At 44.2% G+C, this 8,065-nt stretch overlaps 1 protein-coding gene across 6 annotated transcripts in view; it reads left to right on the top strand.

The window, feature by feature from the left end:
- The first annotated feature begins 1,310 nt into the window (after window positions 1-1,310).
- Window positions 1,311-8,065, top strand: part of DDX11 (DEAD/H-box helicase 11) — a 35,581-nt gene continuing 28,826 nt past the window's right edge. For 4 of the 6 annotated variants that reach the window (XM_081125363.1, XM_081125360.1, XM_081125365.1 and 1 more), the window contains exons 1-2: window positions 5,772-5,862; window positions 6,141-6,288. In XM_081125363.1, the coding sequence (XP_080981489.1) occupies window positions 6,145-6,288 (144 nt within the window). In that variant the 5' untranslated portion in view covers window positions 5,772-5,862; window positions 6,141-6,144. Of the gene's footprint in view, window positions 1,445-5,681; window positions 5,863-6,140; window positions 6,289-8,065 lie in introns of those variants that run through there. The other 2 variants (XM_081125361.1, XM_081125362.1) reach the window with 2 other exon arrangements.

Genomic DNA, 8,065 nt, shown 5'->3' with positions numbered 1-8,065 from the left:
TCTCCCTTTCTCTCTCTGAAATCAATAAAAACATTTTTTTAAAAAATATATCTTTATTGATTTCAGAAAGAGGAAAGGAGAGGGAGAGAGAGACATAGAAACATCAACGATGAGAGAGTCATTGATTGAGCCCACAACCCGGGCATGTGCCCTGACCGGGAATCGAACCCCGATCACCTGGATCCCAGGTCAACGGTCAACCGCTGAGTTACGCCCGGCTGGGCCAATAAAAACATATTTTAAAAAATATATAACTACCTTATGACCCAGCAACTCACTTCTGTATATGTATCTAAAGGAATCAAAGACACTAATTCAAAAAGATATATGCAGCCCTATGTTCATTGCATCATAACTTACAAGAGCCAAGATATGGAAGCAACCTGTGTCCATCCATAGATGAATGGATAAAGATGTGATACACATATAATGGAATATTACTCAACCATAAAAAGGAATGAAATCTTGCCAGTTTTGACAACATGGATGGGCCTACAGGGTATTATTCTAAGTGAAATAAGACAAAGACAAATACCACAGGATTTCACTCATTTGTGGAATTTACAAAACAGATGAACAAGCAAAAGAGAAACAAAATCACGGATACAGAAATTGATGGTTGCCAGATTTGCCAGATGGGAGGGGGGTTGGGAGATCTGTGAAAAGAGTGAAGGGATTAAGAAGCAGAAGTTGCCAGTTATAAAAACAGTCATGGGGAAGTAAAAGTAGAGCATACGGGAAAAGTCAGTATTTTAATAGGTATGCGTGGTGTCAGATGGGTACTGGACTTAATTGGGTGATCACTTGGTAAATTACCTAAACGTCTAATCAGTATGTTGTACTCCAGAAACTAATATAATGTTGCATGTCAACTGTAATTTGGGGGGAAAGATGTCCAAGTTCCTGCACAGCCCAGCTGAGTGTGTACCGTCCATTCAGATGTAAAATAACAGGTTCACACATATTAAGGCCTGACAAGAGCAAGGACCAGAATACAAGTTTCTCAATTCTCTGCCGCAGCCTTTTGGCCCTCGGCGCTTGGTAAATGTCGGCCAATTTCTTCAAGTCAAATCAACTGCAGAGCTCAGCACATCTGGCGCTAACTGTGGAAGGATCAAACATCCTGCACGGGGCAGGAGGGCGGAGGAGGTCGTAGGTCTGCATTATGCCCAAATTTCTCTGGTCAGGAATTGGGGTCTGAGGGTCAGCGCGTCCCAAGCAGAGTTCCTACAGCCTGAGATCAGCCCCGCCCTGAGCCAGCCGCGCAAGCGCCGTGGCGCAGAAAGGACACACCCAAGTCCCCTGTAAGCACGCGCAGCGGCGCGGGGGCGTGGCAGCGCCGCACGCTCTTCTCGGGATCCGACCGCGATTTTAAACTTAGCGACGTTCTCTCTGCTACCTCAGCCGCCTGTCCTGAAGCGAAGCTGTCCTGCCCGAGAAGAGGGTGAGCGCGGTGCTGCGTGGTAGCAAAGCCTGGGGCCAGGAGAAACGGAACGAGAAAGGGCGGACTCCGCTGTGAGCGCAGACCCGCGGCTGTTCGCGAGGGGGTGGGCCGCGTCGGGCGCGGGAAAGCCTTCCGGATCTGGGGCGGGGCTAACGTGTGATTGATGGGCGGGGAGCCAATGCAAGGGCGAATGGAGCGTGAGTGAGGGCGGGATCTGCAGTTGAAGTGGAGCTGTGCTGTGGAGTAATAAAAACTAACACGCACCGGGGACTTCAATGACCCATCTAGGCTAACTGCTTTTTATGAGTTATTTAGCGGTCACTGCAACCTTATGAGTATGCGCTTTTACGTATCTCTCTTATACACGCGAGGAAACAGGATTAGGAGAATTAACTTAGGCAAGAATGCAGCTGGGATCCCAAATTTGGCGGTCTGAGCCCGGAGCCCTTACCGTTAATGGCTCTGTCCCGCTGCCTGCCCTTCAGAAAGTCCAGGTGGAGTGGGGCCGGTCAAGAGGATTCAGTTGGATGGAATTGACCAGACTGTTGGACGATGTGCTATGAAAAGTGGAAAGAATACTAAGTAGCAGGTTTTTCCTACACAGTGTGAGGGCTCCGAGGATGGAGCTGGGTTGGAGATACGGCCCCCATAGCAAGGGTGTGGGCCAGGCCGTGTCCCCAGCTGTGGGAGCATTGCAGCTCTGCTGCGTCTTGTGGCGCTGGACTAAACAGTAGGTGCAGAAAACATTTGGGGGGGGGCCCTGTGTTGTCTCCCAGGTGTGTGAAGTTAGAGCCTTTTAGGGGCTTAAAAGCAGGATAGTGCCTGGAACATAGTTGTTTCTGTCTTCTCTGGCTGCCATAACAGAATGCCGTACATTGAGTGGCTTAAACAGCAGAGATTTTTTTTTCTTACAGTTCTAGAGGCTGGGAAGGCCAAGATCAAGGTCCCAACCTGTTCTGTCCCTGTCAAGGACCCTCTTCCTCTCTTGCAGAAGGCCCCCTTACTTGTCCTCACATGGTTGGTAAAGAAAGAGCTCTCTCTCTTCCTCCTAGAAGGCCACCAATCTTTTGTTGTTTTTTTGTTAATCCTCACATGAGGATATTTTTTCCATTGATTTTTAGAGAGAGTGGAAAGGGGAGAGAGGGAGAAGCATTGATGTAGAGAGACACATCCACTGGTTACCTCCCCTGCACTCGCCCCCAACTAGGGGCAGGGAATGAACCAGCAACCCAGGTATGTGCCCTTAACCGGGAATCGAACCCTCGATCCTTTGGTGCCCGGGCCGATGCTCTAACCAGTGAGCCACACTGGCCAGGGCAAAGCCACCAATCTTAATAAGGATTAGGACCCCACTGTTATGACTTAATTTAATCTTAATTACCTTTTGCATTTAATTTTAATTACCTTATAAAAGCCCTGCCTTCAAATAGTCTCATGTTAGGCGTTAGGGCTTTAACACATGAATTTGAGGGAGGATGGGACACAGTTCAGTCTGTAGCAATAGTTTATACCCAAGTAAATACCGAGTGATAATTGAAGAATGAAGAAAATGAGCACTTTCAGAACTAATATGTGCCTGAGGTTTTTTCACATAACCTCATATTACCTTATTTAATGAGCATAAGGTTTGTGCCTTAGCAGTGGTGGTGAAATCTAGGGAGAACTTGTGTGGGAGGTCATGGTTTTCCTTCACGCAACCAATCTGAAGAGGTCAGACAAAGCTACATCAAGCATCCTTAATATGCGCGTAGTGCCCGGCCGGGCGTGGCTCGGCGGTTGAGTGTCGACCTAGGATCCAGGCGATCCGGGTTCGATTTCCGGTCGGGGCACATGCCCGGGTTGCGGGCTCGATCACCAGTCGGGTGCATGCAGGAGGCAGCTGATCAATGACTCTCTCATCATTGATGTTTCTGTCTCTCTCTCCCTCTCCTTTCATCTCTCTGTAATCAATAAAGATATATTTAAAATATTTAAAAAAAAAATATGCGCTTAGTGTATCCACTATTCATGGATTTATCTAAATCCTTTTTTAACTTCTGACTTAGCTTGTACCGCTTCTGGAATAATGAGACCATCATTACCACCCACAGGGAGTGAAATAATAATTACTTTTTTTTCTGTATTGTTTCCTGTTGTTATTCTGAAGTTTGGTAACCAAGTCTCTTTCCACCCTCCTTACCCTGGTTAGAGGAAGAGGGAGGAAATACAAAGCTCAGGGGCTTGAAGGTCTGGCAGATGTGCATCCAACGCTTGGATTCAGGCAATTGCTGAATGGGCAAGTCACTTAACCTTTCTGAGTGTCAGTTTCTTCATCTATAAAATAGAGCTAATAATAATACTGACCACACAGGGTTGTTGTGAGGTTATATGAAAACAGTTTGAAACTATTAAAGGACTGGCCCTTGGACTAGATATTGAAGTCATGGGACACCCTCCACCCACACCTCTGAAGAACAGAAACCTCCACCTACAGCCCCCATGTCAAACTGGCTATTTATTTATGCATCAGATTTTTGTTGAATGCCTGCTAGTTGCCAAAGCGCCTGGCTTTCTGAGTGTTAGGAGCAGGGAAGAACAAAGCAGACAGAGCTCCTTCTTTAATGCAGCTTGTATTCTAGTGGAGAAGACTAAATAAAATAAGTTGAGTGCTAAGAGCTGTGAAAAAATTAAATACAGGGTAATAACGTAGAAGAGTGACTTAAAGTAGAGGGCCGTGCCTATGTGCAGGCTCATATATTTGGAGGGAGGGTATTTGACCATAATAGGATGGCCAAATAAAGGGAGAGGCTTCTCTGGGCAGCTGAGCTGTGGTTGACGGTTCATGATTCCCTGTGGGGGAGGCATGGGGAAAGACAGAAGTGCAAGGCCGAAGCTGGTTAGATCAGGCTGGGTGCTTCACCTGTCTGTAGGCTGACCAGTAATCTGTCTTAAAAGGGCAGGAGATGCTGATCAGATTTTCCTCTTGGGATTTAGAACTAAGAAACATGAAAAGAGTTTTCACTTCGCAGTGGGAGCTGTAGCTAAAAGGTACAGAGGGCTGAAGAGACCATGTGCAGGCTGAAGTTTTGAACGAACAGAAGCTGTGAGTAAGCAGAGGAAGTCAGTCAGTGGCTCCACCTGGCATTGAGTGAGCAGGAGGGTGCAAATCCATGGGTATTTACTTGTTGGTGAGGTTCTGGGAGCTGTCTTGAGACCTGAACTACTCTATAGTTCTAGTCTGCAAGAACTCCCACCCTGTCCATGGCTTCTATTCTTGGTTTTCCCAGATGGTCTCAATTTTTAATCTCTCAGTAGGTATCTTTTTAATAAGTCTCTTTTTTATGTCTGATGGTTATCTCCTGCAGCCAGTTAAATTTGACTAAAACAGTAATATGGACCTGGGTTTGGATCTCCGTTTTCCCTCTAATTAGCTGAGACTTTGAACAATTATTTCATTTCTATTGCAACAACTGTATCCTTACCATGTTTTTTAGATTAAATGATGTAATAAAAGTAAAAGCACCTGTAGATGCTTAACACATAGACATAGTAGGTGCTCAAAATTTGTTAGATGCCTTTCTTCTTCCCCTTCATGTTTTAATGGTTATTTGATTACATGCCTCCCTCTCAGTATTGAATTGTCCTCGTTTTTTTAAGTCAGTCTTCTTATAGTTATCATTACACCACTGTAGTCATTTGAACTGTCCCTAAACTAACTGGAAGAACATTACGGAACTGCCTTTCCCCTCATAATGAATTGACACTGTTGCTAGTTAGGTAACAAAGATGTAAATGGTTTTAGGTTTATTAATGTTTGTATTTATAAAAGATGGGCCTGCTAAATACCTGGGATGGAAGAGTCAGCCCTCACAATGGCGATTCAAGGAAGGAAGGGTATACAAAGCTATCTCAGAGAAATCAAGTTCAGAAGGAGGAAAAAGGTGAAATTAACATGGAGCAGAGAAGTCTTTCTCAGACCTTGGCCTAGCAAGGGAAGAGAATTGTGGAGCTCTTCAGGCCAGGCGTGTTCCCTGTGAAGAGAGCTCTGCCAGTCTGGAGCCAGACAGAAGGCTCTGATTCTTGAGGCCAAGCATTTTTTGGAGGCAGCTCTGGTTTGTATTGGAAATGGAGGGTAGGATGAACTAAAGCAAACCAAAGATACCTGTAAATTAGGGATATATACGTTAACCTGTGCCATGTAAGAAAAACTCTAATTGTACTTTAATTCTCTGCCTGTGTGTCATAATTTTACTTACAGTCTCCCAACAGGATAAAGTGAAGCACATTTGTCATGCAAATGCTGCCCTGTGCAGAAGTGAGAGAAGAATGCTGCAGAAGTGATTACGGGAACATCTTTGATCCCAGGACACAGGTCTTCGAGACGAAACCTTCAAGCCTTTTGTAGACAGAAGGGTATCCAAGCAGCAAAAGCGTCTCAGGTGAAATGGCAGGGAGTTTCTGTATAGGGGTTTTCCTAGGCTGCATTCTGCTGGAGCCCTTTGTGATAAGTGTGCTCGATGGATTGCATGATTTGGTATGGCTTCGTGGGGATATGCACAAGATGGAGGGAACATGGTCTCTGCTTGCAAAATAATGTACAGCCTAAGGAGAAATTCCATTAACTAGTATTGAGGCTGCTCTTAGGAACTGTTCTAGATTTCAAGCCACTTCTTCCTGGCTCATTAGAGAACTACCAGATTTTTTTTTTCCTTCCTAGGATCATGGCTGATAACAACCAGGAGATTGGTGGCATCCATTTCCCTTTTCCCTTCACACCCTATTCCATCCAGAAAGACTTCATGGCAGAGCTGTACCGGGTGTTGGAAGCTGGCAAGATTGGGATATTTGAGAGTCCAACTGGCACTGTAAGTATGAATAGTCGAGCCCAAGAGTGCTTTTGGGAGACCCTGATTATAACCAGTCAGAGGCTTATTTGCCCGTGCAGAGATTTCATGGTTTGGAGCTGGGCAAAGTAGTTCTCTCAGTTTATCTTTCTGATTAATGATCACTTCCCTCTATTAAATTGTTAAACACAACCCCAGGGTCCAAGGAAAATTAGGCCACAGGCAAATGAGAATTTGAATGGCAGTGGAAGCATAGCACTGAAACTTTCAAGATTTCTCTGGGCACACAACTGCTTTGATGTTGAGCAATGTAGAAATTACTTTGGCTTATTCACAGATTAAACATATTGGTTTAGTCTCCAGGAACTAGGTTACTGAGTGCTGGAGGGATCCAATCAAGGGCCCATAAGTTTTTTCTTCCTGGCCTGGAATGAGGGATTATTAGACGTTGGCTATTGGGGATTGCTAGGGCTGTGGTGGTCAGTTCCTGCTTCTTTCTTGCACTTTACAATCTTTTATAGCAAGTACTCGGTGATAGTGAAATGTATGTGTTGAAGGGAAGGTCCCTCACCTAGGCTGTGACTTCCTGGAGGATAAGGATCTTGTGGTCCTCACCTCTGTGTCCCTATCATCTAGCAGAACTTGGCCCATTTGGCTCACAGGAGTCTCCTAATAGGTATGTGCAGAAGGAAGGAAGGAACAGAGGGAGGGAGAGAGGCAGGGAGGAAAAAAAGTGACTCATTCTTTTCTCTCACTTGCTTGAGATGACATGATCTCCTGGGACAGGAAGAGTGCTGACTGGGGTACTGTATTGTTTCATTTTATTCTTTCACATATGTATAGTGAGTGGGAGAGAATAAGTCCTGCAGTTAACAAAATGTGGGCCATGAATATAATGTGCAGAGGGGTTTGTTTTTTTTCAGTAATATTCTGCTAGCATTTTAACCTTCCATTTAAACCCAGCACAATATGACTTCTTCCCCTCTCAACCCACTGAAGTGTTTTTTAGGATCAGTAGTGACATCCTGTTTAATGGATCTGGATATCTCAAGTCCTTATTTTGACCACTCTGCAATGTTTGACATTGTTGAGCATATCTCCCTCCTTTGTTTAAAGCAAGATAAAAATTGTAATCAAAGAATAACGCATGTTATTTAAAAAGTCAAATTTATCAAATTTGGTTCCCTGGGCAGGTGCTTTTAATTCTTCTGTCTGTTTCTTAAGAAATATACTTGCATAGCACATTTCACAATTTTAACCTATGTGCTGCTATTTCTTGATCTGTTGACTTTAGTCTTTGGTACCTTCCTCTGGTGATGGATAAGATGGAGCTTTCTTACTGCCCCCTTTCCCTGCCTCTCCTGATGTAGTTAGCTGTTTTTAGTCTCTGCTAAGTCAATATACTGTGATTGTTTTTTCCTTGAATAATTTTGTTTTTCTAGAGTTAATAATTGCCTTTTAAAAGTTTGTTTAGTTCTTAATATGCTTATGCGAATTCCTTACACATCATCTCAGTATGATGCAGGTTTCCACACTATTCAGAAGTGTAGTTGGCCCCTCTTGGTGGATTCTGCACCCATGGATTCAGCCAACCCCAGATCAAAAATACTGGGGGGAAAGCTACCTTGTTGCTGACATGTACTGTGTAGTCAGGCCTATGACAGCTGCTGAACATGTACAGACTCTTTTTTTCTTGTCATTATTCCCTAAACAATATAGTATAACAATTATTTATATAACATTTACATTCTATTAAGTATTATAAGTAATCTAGACATGATTTAAAGTATGTGGGAGG

This window comes from Miniopterus schreibersii, assembly GCF_964146895.1.
Source record: "Miniopterus schreibersii genome assembly, chromosome: 2".
Lineage (NCBI taxonomy): Eukaryota > Metazoa > Chordata > Mammalia > Chiroptera > Miniopteridae > Miniopterus > Miniopterus schreibersii.
This window is presented reverse-complemented; position numbering and strand designations above follow the sequence as displayed.